The 16,221-nt window shown below is 41.6% G+C and overlaps 1 protein-coding gene across 4 annotated transcripts in view; it reads right to left on the minus strand.

Moving 5' to 3' along the window:
• TRIM67 (tripartite motif containing 67) overlaps window positions 1-16,221 on the minus strand; it is a 64,005-nt gene that overhangs the window by 7,398 nt on the left and 40,386 nt on the right. For all 4 annotated transcript variants that reach the window (XM_074948810.1, XM_074948809.1, XM_074948808.1 and 1 more), the window contains exons 7-9: window positions 13,971-14,109; window positions 12,135-12,438; window positions 2,448-2,610 (exon numbers count right to left, since the gene is read on the minus strand). In XM_074948810.1, coding sequence (XP_074804911.1) covers window positions 2,448-2,610; window positions 12,135-12,438; window positions 13,971-14,109 — 606 coding nt within the window. The remainder of the gene's footprint in view (window positions 1-2,447; window positions 2,611-12,134; window positions 12,439-13,970; window positions 14,110-16,221) is intronic.

Raw genomic sequence — 16,221 nt, forward strand, 5'->3', positions numbered from 1 at the left:
CAGTGTCATTTTCCTAGTACCCTGTGTCTGTCTGGTCTATTTAGATTGTATCATCTGTGGGGGAAGAACTATGGGTTAGATTTTTAAAGGAATTTAGATGCCTAAAGACACAGATAGGTGCCTAGTGGGATTTTCATGTGGAAAATGGGAGTTAGGCACTTTTGAAAATACCAATAGGTGCCTATCTGCATCTTGAGGTGTCTAAGAACCTTAGAAAATCTGACCTGTGTCTTTCTGTGTTTTAGTATACCACCTAGTACACAGATTCATAGATTCCAAGGCCAGAAGGGACCATTGTGATCATTTAGCCCGATCTCCTGTATAACACAGGCCACAGAAGTTCCCCACAATAATTCCTGCTTGAACTAGATCATATCTTTAAAAAAAAATCCAGTGGAACCTCGATCTTGACTGGCATATTTGGGCACCATTAATAACAAATTATTAAAATGTTATTAATATAATAAGCAGCACATGCAGAGTCATTGTGATAGTTTGGAGTATTTTGAATTATTATTAATAAAGTCTGGGTTTCTAATCTCTTTGTTAACTTGGTGTGACTGGCTGTAAATACCTACCTACTCTGCAACATGCCATACGGAGTCCCTTGCAGCTATTTCTGAAAGGCTGTGTAATTCTTAGAATTTTGTATTACCTTTATTACAGTCGTGCCTGGAGCCCCTAATCAGGGATCAGGGCCCCACTGTACTGGGTGCTCTACTCCACTCCACTCACAGAACACCTGCTGGGTGCCTGAGTCCATATTTAGGCACTTAGAAAGTGACCCAATTTTCAAAAAAGCTGAGCACCTGCAGCTCCGAATGGGAAATTCAACCCAGGCCCAGGGTGTAAAGCTGCTGCACAGACTCCAGAAGTTACTACTACCCCATCTATGGGCTGGACTAGCAGCCACAGCCCCTCCATGCCAGTTGCCCAGGGTATTGGGGCCAATGGATTCACATCACCTGGATCTGCAGCCTCACCCCAGCCTCGCTCCAATGAATCTTCCAAGCCTACATATAGCCTGTTCAGAGACCTTTCCTGTAGCACGTAGGGCATGCACAAGAACTTCTGTACAGCCAGTGGACTCACAGAGTAGCTCCTCTGAAGGGACTAAGTGATGTGGAGGGTCTTGCACTAGCTCTTCCCACCACAGGTGAATTTCACCCTGTCTGAACAAACTGCAGTGCAGTCCAGGGCCCTCCAGCTCACTACCAGTGGGAGGTCCAGTACACGGGGATCCTAGTGCACCCCATAGGAGGTGGCCACTGGGAAGAAGAAAAGGCTATTGCTCCTTTGTACAAGGGCCTTTGCGGAAGGGGGAGACACAAGGACTTCAGAGGGAACAGCCAAGAGAGGCTACCAGCTTCAAGGAACAACGATGAACTGAGACACTGCTAATAAACAGATTGTAAGAATACAGCTACGAGTCATTGACCTTTTTAACTTCAATTCCCAGACCACTATTAGTGCAACTTCTAAGTCCTTCCTTCCTTCCTTCCTTCCTTCAGTGAACAGTACCTAGTATAAATGTAGCTGTAATTGGGCCTGGACAGTGGGAGTTTATTGCTGTCATGCGACATCCCTTGAATGAAGGATTCTCTACCCTTGCAGAAAAAGAGGAACAAACTGGGGTTAAGCCAACATGCAGGCAACTCAAGTCAGAGGAAAGAGACTTACGGGGTGCAGTAGTCTCTACCCACACAGGTACCACACTTGGTTATTGTGGATTCAGGCTGGTGTAATATGAACCCTCCAACCTTTCAGGTGCTAGGGCACATATAGGATCTAATTCTCAGTTACATTAAAGCCCCATTCTAGCAGTACAAAGGAGTCTTAACTTGGTTTATCATAAATTACATTTACACCACTAATCCCAGAGAATATATAAGTGTTTCCAAATGTCATGAATTAAAGAGTGTAAATGAATTGCTTACTGGGTCTTCTCTTTCGAACTAGACATTCTTTGACCTACATTTTCTTAGCTTTATTTACCATCATGCTGCTGAAATTGTACTTACTCAGCAGTTAATTATCTCCAAACATAAGAGGTCTAAGAGTATTTAGATATCAATGCTTTTACTAGAGGCTGGCCTTAGAACATTGCTGCTTCCTGGATGGTGGAGCAGCAACAAAGCAACCCTAGGGTTGTGTGTGCGCGTGTGTGCGCATGTACCTATTTATTATTTCTAAAGCATCATTTCCCTATATCTGGGATGTGATACAAAAAAGTTAAATCCAACTATTTTCTTTTAAAAAGTGGCACTAGCCCAGATACAATCAGCAAACAAAACTAGACAAAGTGGAAAAAAAAATCCATATTTACACCTAAGAACTGCATCTCAATCTCTTCTCTCTGGCAATCATGCAATAACTTTTGACAGGCAGTAGAATTTCTCCTTTGGCTGACATGCAGAACGAGTTAGACGGAACTGAAAAGGATTTACCTGTACATTTCGGTTGAGGCTTAATGCAGGCATGAAGACACCCTCCACATTTTCAAATGCTGGAGGTCCTTGCTGCTGCCCATTTATGTAAAAGGCCAGGCTGTGCTTGTTTAGGTCCAGGAGAACGCCCACAGTGGCACCTTTAGAAACACCCCCTTCTGTCCTAAGAAACAAAGTGACCATATTGTCCATCTTAGAGGAGGCAGATTGTTACATTCCAGCCTCTCTCTATTTCAGCCAGTCTTACTAAAGTGAAAGGAAAGTGGAGCAGCATGGTAAAATCAGTATTAGTTGGAGGACATCTGCTAAAGGCCTTTTCTCCATGTGTAGTTCCCATTTTCTAAATGCAGGCAGCCCTGAGAAATGAGGCCCCATAAGGTCATATCCACCCCGTGGGTACATTTTGGCACAGCTGTAAAAGCTCAAAGGGCTTGACAGAGAAAGGGGGAGTTCAATTAACAGGATAGAGCAGAGACGTTGGGGATGGAAAAGTTATGGTTTGAAACCAGTACTCTTCATACCTCACATTCTGGAGAGAATATTATAATATTAATAAAGAACTGATCCTAAGAGCTTTCCATCAGCTTCATTGAAATCCACAGGATTGTTCACATAAGTAAAGGCTGCAGGAACTAGCCTAAATGTTAATGTGCATTTGAGGTCTCAGATAGGGCGGCACATTAAACTCTTTATAAGATAGACTGTAAGAACAGACAGTCGCTTATAACTGATGAAATCCCTTTTGCCTGAACCAAATACACAACATTCATTCTATTTTAATTTGGTTATCACAGCTAGCAATTGGGATCTACTCTGCTCTAGTCAGAGGTGCCGAGTTTCTGATTTCTCCAGGGGTGCTGGACACCCACTCCACCCCAGGCCGTGCCCGCACTCCACTCCTTCCCCCAAGGGCCCACCTGCACCCTACCTCTTCCCACCCCCGCTCTGCCCCTGAGTGTGCCCCATCCTCGCCCCTCCCCCTACTTCCCCCCCCCCCCGGCGCCTCCTGCATGCCACTGAACAGCTGATCACCGGTGGGCCGGAGGCGCTGGGGAGAAGTGGGAGGAGCTGATCAGCGGGGCTGCTGGCGGGTGAGCACCCACTATTTTTTTCCCCATAGGTGCCTATGGCTCTAATTGCAGGGAAGGACGCAAAAATTATGTCCAAAAATAGCAAGACACCTTAGGCTGCCCCCAGATTGGGGGGAGGGGGGGTTGTTTTGGTGGTGGTGGTGATAATCAGTTGTGTCAGGAGTAGCTGTTGAGAGCTACTGTAGCATCAGAGTCCTACCATGATGACAGATTCAGCCAACTCTTATATGCAAGAATAATCTGACATTCATGCACTTGTCCTTTAAGGACTAGGCTAGCTCAATACCGTACTACTTGAAAGAGCACTGAGCTAGAAAACCACTAGATACGTGGATTGGCCCTAGGCACTGATGCTTTTAATGTCACTGGAATTCTGCAAGGGAATTATAGCCTGACGTGTGTGGATTCATTGTTTATAATATTTTTTAAAATTTACAGCAGAAGAGAAAACAACCCCCCCACAATTCACAGTATAAACACAATTTTAATGTAATATTCATCAGAATGTCTAGTGATCAACAATAACATGCATGCCAACCAGAAAAACACGATTAAGGCCAAATATGTGGAGCTGGGAATTTGATATTATTGGTAATGGCTGTTTTAGTTTTAAGAAAAGGAGTACTTGTGGCACCTTAGAGACTAACAAATTTATTTGAGCAAAGCTTTTGTGAGCTACAGCTCACTTCATCAGATGCATTCAGTGGAAAATACAGTGGGGAGATTTATATACATAGAGAACATGAAACAATGGGTGTTACCATACACACTGTAACCACAGTGATCACTTAAGGTGAGCTATTACCAGCAGGAGAGCTGGGGGGGAAGGGTACCTTTTGTAGTGATAATCAAGGTGGGCCATTTCCAGCAGTTGACAAGAACGTCTGAGGAACAGTGGTGGTGGGGGGGGGGGGGGGGATAAAATTGGGGAAATAGTTTTACTTTGTGTAATGACCCATCCACTCCCAGTCTCTATTCAAGCCTAAGTTAATTGTATCCAGTTTGCAAATTAATTCCAATTCAGCAGTCTCTTGTTGGAGAGTTGTTGGAGTTGTTTTTGAAGTTTTTTTGTTGGATTATTGCCACTTTTAGGCCTGTAATCGAGTGACCAGAGAGATTGAAGTATTCTCCAACTGGTTTTTGAATGTTATAATTCTTGACATCTGATTTGTGTCCATTTATTCTTTTACGTAGAGACTGTCCAGTTTGACCAATGTACATGGCAGAGGGGCATTGCTGGCACATGGTGGCATATATCACATTGGTAGATGTGCAGGTAAATGCGCCTCTGATATTGTGGCTGATGTGATTAGGCCCTATGACTGGGAGTGGATGGGTCATTACACAAAGTAAAACTATTTCCCCATAAAAAGAAAAGGAGTACTTGTGGCACCTTAGAGACTAACAAATTTATTTGAGCATAAGCTTTCGTGAGCTACAGCTCACTTCATCGGAACTGTAGCTCACGAAAGCTTATGCTCAAATAAATTTGTTAGTCTCTAAGGTGCCACAAGTACTCCTTTTCTTTTTGCTAATACAGACTAACACAGCTGCTACTCTAAAACCTGTTTTAGTTTTGTCCACCAGGTGGCACAAGATGGTTTTCTTTAGATTAGACCAGTGGTTTAAAACCTTTTTTCATTTGCGGACCCCTACAAAATTTCAACTGGAGGTGCAGAACCCTTTGGAAATCTTAGATATATTCTATGGCCCCTCCTTGGTCCACGGACCACAGGTTGAAAACCATGGTTCTGTGGCAATGACAACCTTTCATGGACCCACTTAAGCACAGTGTGTGGACCCCCAGGAGTTCTCAGACCAAAGGTTGAAAACCACATGATTAGACCATTGCATGGCTCAGCCCAGCTCCCCATGAACTCAAAAAGAGTTTTCCTACTGACTTCAGTGGAAATAGGATTGTATCCTTTACTGGGCTGATAATGAGAACATGGCAGATTCTTTCCCCAATGAAATCTCTTCAGACAATACCAGTATTCCACTCAAAACTTATGAGTTGGGTCCCCCACCTAATCATGAGATCTGTTTTAAAAAACCCCACAAGATAATAACTATGGGATTCTTTTTTTTGCCTCCCAGTGTAACAGTCACTCGGGATCGTGTTTTCAAGATTTGCTCTATAACCGTGAGGGCTAGGAACCTAAATTTTTTTAAAATGAAAGATGAGATTCTCATAACCTAATTACATGAATCCAGGATCTGGGGCTTAAAAAAAACACACACACACACACACCCCAAATATCACAAGATTCATAATAAAAATTGCAAGAACTGGCAACACTGAGATAAGAGATATTTTTCTGATGGACTTTATTTTTTCCCCTCTTAGTACCTGATTTGATTACAAATTTTGTCCTGCTTTACATGCTGCAGCATACGGCTGAGTTTTTAAATATACTTTTTCATCTTTTAAAATGTCACTTAGCAGAAACATTGATCCTCTCCAAAAGCAGAAATTTAAGCTTCACCCTTTTTGATGGTATTATGCTCCTACCTATCTAAGAAGTTAGTTAATTCTCTGAAGCTAATGAATTGTGTGGTAAACCAGTGGTTCTCAACCAGGGGTCTGGGGTCCTCTGGGGCGCCACGAGCAGGTTTCAGGGGGGGTGCCAACAAGGGCCAGCATTAGACTTGCTGGGGCCCAGGCCAGAAAGCTGAAGCCCCACCGCATGGGGCTGAAGCCCAGGGCCCTGTGCCCCACTACCTTGGGCTGAAGCCTGAGCAGCTTAGCTTCACAGGGCCCCCTATAGTGTGGGGCCCTGGGCAGTTGCCCGGCTTGCTACCCACTAACGCTAGTCCTGGCTTTTATATGCAGAAAAACAGTTGTTGGGGCACTGGTGGGCCGTGGCGTTTTTATAGCATGCTGGGGTGGTCTTAGAAAGAAAAAGGCTAAGATCCCTTGTGCTAAACAATGGCACAGAGCCATAGGTCCCTGCCCCTCCACAGGCTGAGGGTATGAGAGCCCAGCAAAGCCCTGCTTGCAGGCTGGAAACGAGGAGTGCTGCCTCTGCAGTAGTGTTCCCCCAGCCCATACCTGAACGGAAACCCCTCCCTGAGATCTATCATATGGAAAGGGGCAGAGTTGGAGGTATACCCACTTTCCAGCATCATCCTCCCACCAAACCCACAGGTCTCGAGCAGGTAAGTTACTAATACTCTGTCAGCATTAACCACTTCCCCACTGTAATTTGGAACAATTTCTCTAGGGGTGTTACAGGGGCAAAGGCAGAGAGGGGATTCTCTAACACCGTGGCTGAGGGCTGCAGGAAAGAGGGAGCCACTGCAAAGGCAAAGGGTCTCAGTGCAGATTGCCCTGTGTTTCTGATGGTTCCCACAAAAGCTACACACCTCTTGGTGGTCCACTGCTTTTGGGACCAATCTCCCAGTCACTCTAATGATGGGGAACAGTGGGAAAGTGAAAGTTGCATGGACAAACTTTACCAAGGCACTTCCTGACTTCTGAGTGCTTTATTTTGCAGCTTTAACATTTAGTTTTTTTCTGATTGAATGCTTTGGATATAACTTAGAAACCAATTGGCTGAACAGACTTTGAACTCATGTAATTATGGTCTTAAATAATACACACCACAGAACTACTATGCCTTTTCATTAATCAGATCACCATGCCACATCCAAAATATTTCTTGTTAAGCAGCATCCACATACAAAACACAGTTACATAGGTTCTCCCGTCGGCATAGTTAATCCACTTCCCCAAGAGGTGGTAGCTAGTTCAACTACACCAGGGGTTAGGTCGTCTTAAGTACATCGCTCAGTGGTGTGGCTTTTTCACATCCCTGAGTGACATAGCTGGGTTGATCTAATTTTCGAGAAGACCAGCTAATAATTCTAGTGTAATTCCTTTTTATAACTCCATACTTGTTTTAAATATTATATATAAGATAATGCATGTTACATTTTATGTGAAGCCACTTAGTGTCTTAACAATCTGCATGACCACTTAAACAGAAACAGCAGCAATTTGTTATAATACTTTAGGCAGTTAAATAAATATTTACTGGATGAGAATCTTTCTTTGTAGAGATATCCACCAATTTTTCAGTATTTCCATATAAGTCCCAATTCCGCCACCCTTACTCACATTGACTCTGGTCCTGTTGGATTATTTCATCACATGTGTAAAGTTAAGTATCTGTATGAGTGTTTGCAGATTTAGGACCACTGAGTAGTACCTTACTCCATGAGAAACCCCAGAAGGCACTACTGCTTGTGAGTAAAGATGGAGGAATCTGGCCTTCCATGAATAATGCTGTTGTCTCTCAATACAGCCTGCCACTTTAGAATATTTCCCAGCAGGGGATTGACCAAATTGATGATGCAAAATAGATTTGAAAGAATTGGCTATATCATTAGAAAATGGCAGAAAGTTTCAAAGTTCCTGTAACACAGGTCCTAAATTTTAAAAACACCTTTTAGTTAATATAAAAATTGGTTTAACAGTTAAGTTGATATTTGTCTTATAAACCTACCCTACCTTTATAAACCTACCCTACAATAATTTGATTTCTAATGGCAAGGCTGATTCCTTTCACTCCTACTTTGCTTCTTCAACAGCCTGATAAAAGCCCACTGAAATCAATGAAGAGACTCCTACTGATTTCTGATGGTTAATTATTCATTTTTAGGATGCTCCAGACACAAACTCTTCTTAGTGATTTTTTTCTTCTTCTTTGCGATTTGTTGCAGTGGTTGGAATTTTATATACATTGCAATGTATACATTCCTCGCCAGAGAACAGCTCCACTACCATGAACTCCAGTGGCTCTAGACAAGGGAGACATTGCACACCTGGTGTGTCTGTGCACCTATTCCCAGCAGTTAACAAATGTGAATTGATACTTGCTAGCCTAAGTTTTTTGTGCCTCTTTTTCTGCACTTCTTTTGCTTCATGAAAGACTGATTCCCTGCTCTGCTACGGCTACTAACATTAATCAGCCATCTTCTGTTGTTTTTTTAAAAAATGTTTTAGGGCCCAGTTATGCAAGATGCTGAATCAATGAGAGCTGAGGGTGCTGCCAACTTGCAAAAGGAATTTAGCAACTTCCATGATTAGGACTTTTGACTATGTTTATTTTCAGACTCACACATTCCTATAAAATTTGTGAAAGCTGAAACAATTGGTCTCTAGATATCTATAATTATAATGGCCCTCATTACCATAGCATCTGCAACCCTCATAGGCTTTAATAGATTTGTTAAATATATGATCACTCAGAGGTATATTTCTATTTCCACTAGGGAGTGATAGTTAAGCAGATTCTACTGTTTTTAAAAGACTATTGAAACTAGTGGGTTAACCAAGTGACCTAACTGGTTGCCGTGGTTAAAAATATAATGCCTAGCACTAATACCATTAAAGCGCATGTACGTTAAAAAAAGTGTGCACTCCACAGTTACGCTTCACTCTAGTGAATACTCCATCAGTCTGTCCCTTTTTAAGCTATCCCTGTAACAGCTGGCAATTCACCATCCATGGAAGCGGTTTTGTTCTCCCGTTTAGGCAGAGTGATCAGAAAGCCAAAATGTGTCTATTGTTTGCTGTCCATGGAAAAAAAGCTTTTGCTAAGCTCTTGAGCGGCCAAGCAATACAGAGTGCTTGCCCGTAACAACACTCCAAGGCTTGAATCCATTAAATAGGTTTCTAGGACAGTGTCACACAGACTATTCGCCAGCATTTTTTTCAGAAAGCATCAGCTATTTCATGGACTACTAATTTATTTACTGCTTAAAATTACTTCTGCCCTAAATCCAAAGGCACTAAAGGGACAGAGACAAATATCTTTTCATATAATTTATCACATTTTGTTATTTTATTCTATGTTGGTTTAGGGCCTGAGCCAAAACCCACTGAAGTCAATGGAAAAATTTCCACTGACTTCAGTACACTTTGGCTCAGCCCTTAAATTCTTTTGCCAATCTATAATGGCCCAGAAGCCAAGATGGCTTTTTAAAAAATACTTCTTTGTTGTTGTCATGCATGTTGTTTGTGATGCTGCCTATAACATGGTGATGGCTGCATTATAAATTAGAACAGAGACAAATATACAGATTTCAGAGTAGCAGCCGTGTTAGTCTGTATTCACAAAAAGAAAAGGAGTACTTGTGGCACCTTAGAGACTAACAAATTTATTTGAGCATAAGCTTTCGTGAGCTACAGCTCACTTCACTGAATGCATCCGATGAAGTGAGCTGTAACTCATGAAAGCTTATGCTCAAATAAATTTGTTAGTCTCTAAGGTGCCACAAGTACTCCTTTTCTTTTTGTAAATATACAGATGATATTCACAACAGAAATGGTCAAGAATTTTTTGACAAATCACTTTGTTGGAAAATGATGATTCATCAAAACTGAAACTTTTTGCAGGAACATATCTGTTTCAACAAAACTTTCTCAGGTCGTGGATAGAACACCTGGGATGTGAGAGACCCAGGCTCAAGTCTCTGCTTCACCTGATTTGTCTCAGGAATTGAATCTACGTCTTCCACATCCCGGGTGAGCGCCCTAACCACTGGGCCACTGGCTATTTTTGGAGGAGGAGGGGGTCCTCTCACCCCCAATTCTTTTTTTAAATGTCTAGTATTCATTCCAATGGGTAACAAAACCAAATGTTGAAAATTCAAAAATTTTCACAGAAAAATAAAAATAAAAATCTAACTCTTGTTTTCTGGCCAGCCCTAATCCACAGTTTTCAGAACAGGGTTTGCTGGATAACTTTGCAGCAGTTTTGCTAGGTCATGTTCTGGCAGTGGCCTTCTCTTTAAAAAATTTTCAGCAACTGTGGTATATTTTAAAACACAAATAGATATTAGAATATACAGTACGTGCTACAGGAGATATAGAAACCAACTTTAAGGTAATGTGACTATGAGGTAAATATCCCTTTAATATCTAAAAAAAAGGGAACATTATAAACAAGCCTTTTCAAGATCACTGCAAGACTCTCTTCATTATTGGTTTTAAGGAACAAATATTCAAGATAGTGGGGTAAGGAGGGGCAGTGTGGTCCAGAAAATAGGATACCGAACCAGATTCTATTCCTGGTTCTGCCATAGACCTGCTATGTGACCTTGGGCAAGTCACATAATCTCTCTGTGTGTCCATTTCCCATACCTGTAAAATAGGGTTAATAATACTTAGGTAAGCGTTTCAAAAGCAACAAAGTGCCGTAGGCGCCGCCTACATCCCATTGACACCTTTTGGCACCCCCGATTGACTTTCATGACCCCCATATGGGTCATGACCCACTCGTTGAGAAACACTGGTATAGACAGAATGGCCCAAATTCACTCCACTACATGCTGTTGTAATATTGTGGGAATAATATGTCAGTTCAGAGAAGAAGGTCCTGGCTGTGTAGTTAGAATATAAAGTTATAAATCAAAGATGTGGGCAACCAAATAAAAATCATCAGAAGACTCAAAATAACATATGATGATGATGATGATGAAGAAGAAAATTACTTTTCTTAGTCTTACAAATGTTATAACTAAATAAAATTCTCGATAATACTTAGTCTTGCCTTGAATGCAGGGGACTGGACTAGAAGACCTCTCGAGGTCCCTTCCAGTCCTTCAATTCTATGGTTCTACGAAAAACAGCATTATCCAGTGATTCAATCAAGTCAAACATCATGACATGAATGGCGAACCCTAATCATGCCACTTGGTTAGAAATATTTCTTGTGACCCATGACTGAGCAGTCGTGTCTGCAATTTACCCTAACAACACTTACATGAACCATCATAGCATTCCTGAGAGTTACCTGATACTCCTAGACCCAAATTCAACTCTCATGTAAAACTCTACTGACTGCAATTGTAAATCTTTTAATTATTATTATTTGGTTGCTCACACTTTTGATTACTAACTCTATTCCAACTACACAACATTCTTCCAGCCATGCCTCCATTTCTGAAGGCACATATTATTTCCAGAAATTACAGTATTGTGATATTGGCTGTTACACGCTGGCTGATGCTGGGAAAATCTTCCTGATAAAACCAGGGTGCAGAATACATAAATGCTGATCTCCACAGTGATAGGAAGGGGAGTTAAGTATTTCAGCCTTAGCCTGTCTCCAGCCCCCAACTGCCCAATTCCCAGATAAGGACCCCCAAATTTTCTCCACTTTGTGCCTTCAGTCCTAGCAAGCTTCCATTACAACCACTAGTCTTCCTGCTGAAGAAGACTGACAGGCTTTGCAAAGAATCCCATTCAATACCTCTGTTTAATACGGCAGATTGGTCACTGTTCATCAGTGTAAGGCATTCCCTCCTCTGTCCTTGTCCTCAAATCACCCCTGGGCGTAGCCTATCACTAGGTTTAATCAGCTTTCAGTACTGACAGTAAATATCTTCGTTTTGAACAAATTGCTGTTGGTGCTAGCATTTGCCTAATTGCTATACTGCCCTGGGACCACAAAGAATCCTAGGGAATGGAATGAAATCACCTTTCCCACTGCTTCAATGAAAAGGAATGCATAATATTTAAAATGTGTCGTACTTAAAGGGGGGGAAAAAAATCAAGCCACGAGAAAAGTCCATGATCAGAGCTTACCGACTTGTATGAGAATTGCAATGCATGAACCAGCTGCGGTTGTTGTCAACATACATGGCCCATGCCTTGTCGTCCTTTCCTAGCATCATGTCCTTGATCACATTAATTCTGGCAATTCCAAAAGCCGGATCTGGATGGTTATCATAACGATCCACATGTAGTTCCCAGTAATGTACACCCTTGGAGAAGGCCGCCGTGCCCAGAACGACACGATCGTCGTAACTACTACAAGTGGCAGTCTGGTTGTCATTCGATAGGACTATGTCCCGATGGGCTGAAGAGGGGTCGAAGGTAAACCAGGCCACTGTGCAGGAAGAATAAAGGCAGCTTAATAGCAGGAAAGGATGCAATAAAATTTAATTGTGCTTTATTTTAAGAAAGTTTTTTCCCTCCTAAATTCCCACCATACTTTCAAGTGGAGAAGATATTCTTTCCTTGTTATGCTAGACTACAGCACTATGCACTGTTTCACCTCAGAGATGATTGCATTTCAGTCAGGGGAGAAAATAAGAATGCTTTATGTCATTTACATAATCAGTAAAATTTGCAATGCATTTTTCAATCTATTTGGATTAAAGGTGCTATATAACTGTAAACCAGGCAATGTGTTTTGTCCTATTTGGGCCTGCCTTTCAGGATGTAAGCTCCCTGGAGAAGTGAGTATCTCTGCTTGGGTCAGGTACATTCTTGAGCAAATTACTGCTGCACAAATAAGAGAGAAAAATAATTTGGCTCTGGACTTCCCCAAAGTCTGGGGCTGTTCAAATATGGGATTTGGTTCAGGCCTGTGTCTACTGGAATTACTGTTTCATTGTGTGTCCAAGTTCATCACAACTGGGTTTCACTCGCTTATTTTAAAAAATTCTTTACACCTAAATATTTTATTCTGCCATATTTTGAAAACACTATATAAATACGGAGCATGATTATGGTATTTGCTTCAGGATTAATTTACAGTATTTTTAATCAAGATGAACTTCTTGTGGTGCCCATATGGATGTCAAGTGTAATTACACGGGAACACAGCATGAATTACCACCCAGGTCTTATCAAACACTCTTGTGAAATTAGTATCAGTAGTGAAGAAAACACTGAAACACCAAAGACACAGAGAGAGAAGTGGAGACAAGGAGTGGCATATAGATATTCACAGTGTGTGGTGTAAATGACTACGTACTCTAGAGCAAACACCATTTTAATTAAACCCAAAGCCTCGACAGGCAAATGCACTTGTATCATTTGAAACCTGGAGAGCTGCCAATAACTAAAACATGCCAAAAGTCTAAAGAGCTGGATTTTATTTTTCTTTTATCATTTTTGAGTATTTGGGGCAGGGGAAAGTGCTGGATTGACAACCTCAGAGACTGCAGGCTTGATTTTCAATGAGGGCACAACATAGCTGCACAATTACTTTCCCAGCACTAAATCCTGTGCATGTACCCAACTGATCCTAACGCTGTGTGCAAGTGTTAGACTCCACAAATGTGCACACACATACTACTGCTGGAAAGTATGCACATGGAAATCACATGTACACTCACCAAGGCCAAGGTCTGCTAAAGGGGATCTTATATCTTCTATTTAGCCACAGAAGGAGCAGCAGGAGTGTGGGCATCCCCATCCTGCCCCACTAACCTACATCAGTCCTGACCTGGAGTCACAGCATAGAGGGCTGAGAGCAAAGCTCAGTCTATAGGCACGTTCAGTCCTGGGGCCCCTTTCTGAAGGTTATCAAAACTCATAATGCCAAGTATATTGGTGGATGTGATGGAACGTGAATACCTGGCTGCTAGAAACTGGGGCTCTTTATTTTTTAATGATCTAAAACAAACTCACCATCAGATGTCTGTAAAACAACTGTCTTGCTATAAGGGCCAACTCCTGATGAATTAAAAGCTTTGACTCTTGCATTGTAGGTACTGTTGAAGTGAAGGCCATCAATTGTGCATAGGGTCTCCTTGCCAACATACACTTCCTGAGCATTCAAAAAGACAGGAACATAGCTCACCACCTTCTTCCCAACAGAGGGTCTCACAGTCAGACTTTTAAACATAAGCTACAAGTAAATATTGTTCAATGTTTAGGTGAATTTAGAATTTACATTATTATAGTAGGGATACTTACGTCCAGTGAGGCTCAACGTGGAGAAGAGAAGTCAAGAAAGAAAGGTGAAGGCAGCAAGAGTGAGACAAAGATTAAAAAGGGAAGTCTAAAATGTATAGTTTTGTTATTTCAAGAGGGCTGTTTCAATCCTCCTATGGGTATTGTTAATATACAGCAATGTAGTTTTGGAACCTAGATCCAAACCATGAATACAGAGTCTGAAGAGGCTTATTTCTGAAGATAAAAAGAACTTTGTATGTATCATTTGGGTATACAACAACTAAGGGGGTGGAGGGAATGTGATAAATAGCTGCAAGGATCTGACTGGTGCAAACACCAAGCAGGATGAGTCGTCATTTGGGCACAAAGGGGATGGCCAGGAGTAATGGCATGAAATTATGAAAGAGAAAAATCTAAGCAAAATATAAGTGAGATCTGTCAGGCAATGGAAGAGTCTATAGGGATGAGGAAGAAACCAAATTTTTAATTGGAGACTAGATAAAGCATTAGATAATCTCCAATAGGTGAAATTCTTTAATTTTTTGTTTTATTTTTTGGAAATTTTGCATTATTTCATGTCATCCAGCCCCAGGAAAAGTGGAAGCCCTGGGGTGGGATGGGGTCCGGCTTAGGGGGCAGTAATGGAGAATGAGCCTGCCCCACACTCACCCCTCAGTGGTAGTTCTTGTCCCGTAGGGCTGGGCCCGGCTCCAGGTGTTGTGACCTGTCCCATGGGATTGCAGCACTGCTTAGCCTTGACCCAGCAGCACCCCCATCATCATGATGGAGGGGTGGCTGGGCCAAACATGAGCAGCACTTGCAACCCTGTAGGCCAGGTCGCAATGCCTGGAGCAGGGAGCCAGGCCCAGACCTGTGGGACAGGCAATCCCACTTTTCCTTTTATAACTTTTTATACCATCTTTTTTGTTTTATTTCGTGTTATTTCACATTTGCAAAAAACGCGGGGCTCTAGAAATAATCCCGCATTGGCAGGACGATGGAATACATGACTTCTGGAACATTCCACATCCAATGTCTATGATACTGTGAACTACTTAGATTTATAGTAGCTAATGCCCTAACACAGAGCTCATAGCCCAGATTCAGCGCAGCACTTGTGCCCCAATTCTGTAAAGCACTTAAGAACCTGAGTAGTCCCACTGAAGTCAGCGAGCCTTAAGTATACATTTAAGTCCACTGCTGAATAGAGAAGGGATTACTTGTGCTTTCAGTAACACAATAAAGAGTCTAAGGCCTTGACTTCTCCTCCAGTCTTTTGATCAGAGACACAAAGGTTATTGTGAAGTGGTTTAATTTAGCCCCATATTATAAAATACATTTTGTGCGAGCTAGATTGTGATTTTTGGACAATTCTTGCTTTCTTGTATGTTTTCACCATTGTTCACTGACTGTTTGTGCTCATTCAGAATATGGCACTTTGCAGTGATATGAACTAAAGCTTCTTGTTAAATCCACAGGCCAGATGCGGATAAAGTCTTGGAGGAAATCCAGTTAGTATTATTGATTTAGACATCAAATATCACATACAAAATGTAGGCATATTTTTATTGGAATGGCCTTTCCTGAGAAGCAGGCACTTCGTTTTAAAACAGCTAAAGCAGATGGTATTTATATCACAGCAGTGCAGGCAATATTATCCTTTTAGAGGCATGTCAAAAATTGGGATCTTGCTTGTTATATTCTAAATCCACAACTTTGAAATTTTGGGATTCACAAAATCAATCAGAAAGATAGATCTGAATGTGTCCCTGCTTTGGGTATAAGTAAAGGCTGTACTGACCTGAGATCTTATAAATTTTTTATACTGGGGATGACATTTGTTTTTAGTTATTTAGATTTAAATGCTAATTTTAAACATGTCTATCAAAGACTCAAGGAGCCCTAACACATCATTAATACTACAATAAACTCCAAGAATCATTAAAGTATTAGATAAGTTAAAAAAAGAACTAGGTAAGTTCAT

Source organism: Natator depressus, chromosome 3, assembly GCF_965152275.1.
Source record: "Natator depressus isolate rNatDep1 chromosome 3, rNatDep2.hap1, whole genome shotgun sequence".
Taxonomy (NCBI): domain Eukaryota; kingdom Metazoa; phylum Chordata; order Testudines; family Cheloniidae; genus Natator; species Natator depressus.